The following is a 1,014-nucleotide window of genomic DNA, read 5'->3' as shown; positions in this document are numbered from 1 at the left end:
CTCCACCCATGACACCCTCCTGCCCCTTCTCATGAACCTGGAAAACTGCCAGCTGGGGGCCCTCAGGCTCAGGGCTCAGACCAGAGCTCAGAGAGACACTGGGAGATGGAACAGATCAGTGTTCACTGCTCACCAGGGAGCTGGCCCACAAGTCAGGAGAGGAAAGGAAGTAGATTTGCATGAAGAGACTCCCCTCCTGTGATAAGACAGCCCTGCAGGTCCCTGCCCAGCTGTGGGCTCAGAGGCAGAGCTCTGGGGTGTCACCATGGCCTGGACCCCTCTCCTGCTCCCCCTCCTCACTCTCTGCACAGGTGCTGCCCCAGGCTCAGCCCCACAGCACCAGGGATCAGCCTGGCCCTGACCTTCAGCTCAGCACAGGGGATGCTGCAGGGTGTGGGGTCCTCTGGGAAGGAGACCCTCACCCTCAGACTCACCTCTCCTGTCCTCTCTTGCAGGTTCTGTGGCCTCTCAGCTGACTCAGGTGCCTGCAGTGTCTGTGGCCTTGGGACAGACGGCCAGCATCACCTGCCAGGGAGATGGCATAAGTAGCTATTATGCACACTGGTACCAGCAGAAGCCAGGCCAGGCCCCTGTGCTGGTCATCTATCGTAGCAGCAACCGGCCCTCAGGGATCCCTGAGCGATTCTCTGGCTCCAGATCAGGGAACACGGCCACCCTGACCATCAGCGGGGCCCAGGCTGAGGACTAGGCTGACTATTACTGCAGCTCATATACAGGAAGTAACACTTTCCACAGTGGTCCAAGTTCACGGGGAAGTGAGACCAAAACCCCCTGTGAGCTCACTCAGGCACCTCACTACTAATCTTAGGGTCTCATATGCTTTATTCTGTGATATCATTTTAATTTGAAATAACTACATGTTTAAAGAAAATTTGAAAAAAATAATATGAAAGACTCCTGAGTAACCCAGTGCCAGAATCACCTACTTTTAACATTTTGTCATAAATGGATTTTATTCTCTTTCCCTCTGTGTATATCTATCTACCTATCTAT

General features: G+C 53.6%; 1 gene segment (V, D, J or C); it reads left to right on the top strand.

Annotated features, from left to right (window-relative positions):
- The first annotated feature begins 265 nt into the window (after positions 1-265).
- LOC138401793 (immunoglobulin lambda variable 3-19-like) lies at positions 266-709 on the top strand. The segment is given in 2 exon segments: positions 266-311; positions 456-709. Coding segments are annotated over 2 exon segments (300 nt in total).
- Positions 710-1,014: the final 305 nt, after the last annotated feature.

The sequence above is a fragment of the Eulemur rufifrons genome, chromosome 21 (genome assembly GCF_041146395.1).
Source record: "Eulemur rufifrons isolate Redbay chromosome 21, OSU_ERuf_1, whole genome shotgun sequence".
Lineage (NCBI taxonomy): Eukaryota > Metazoa > Chordata > Mammalia > Primates > Lemuridae > Eulemur > Eulemur rufifrons.
This window is presented reverse-complemented; position numbering and strand designations above follow the sequence as displayed.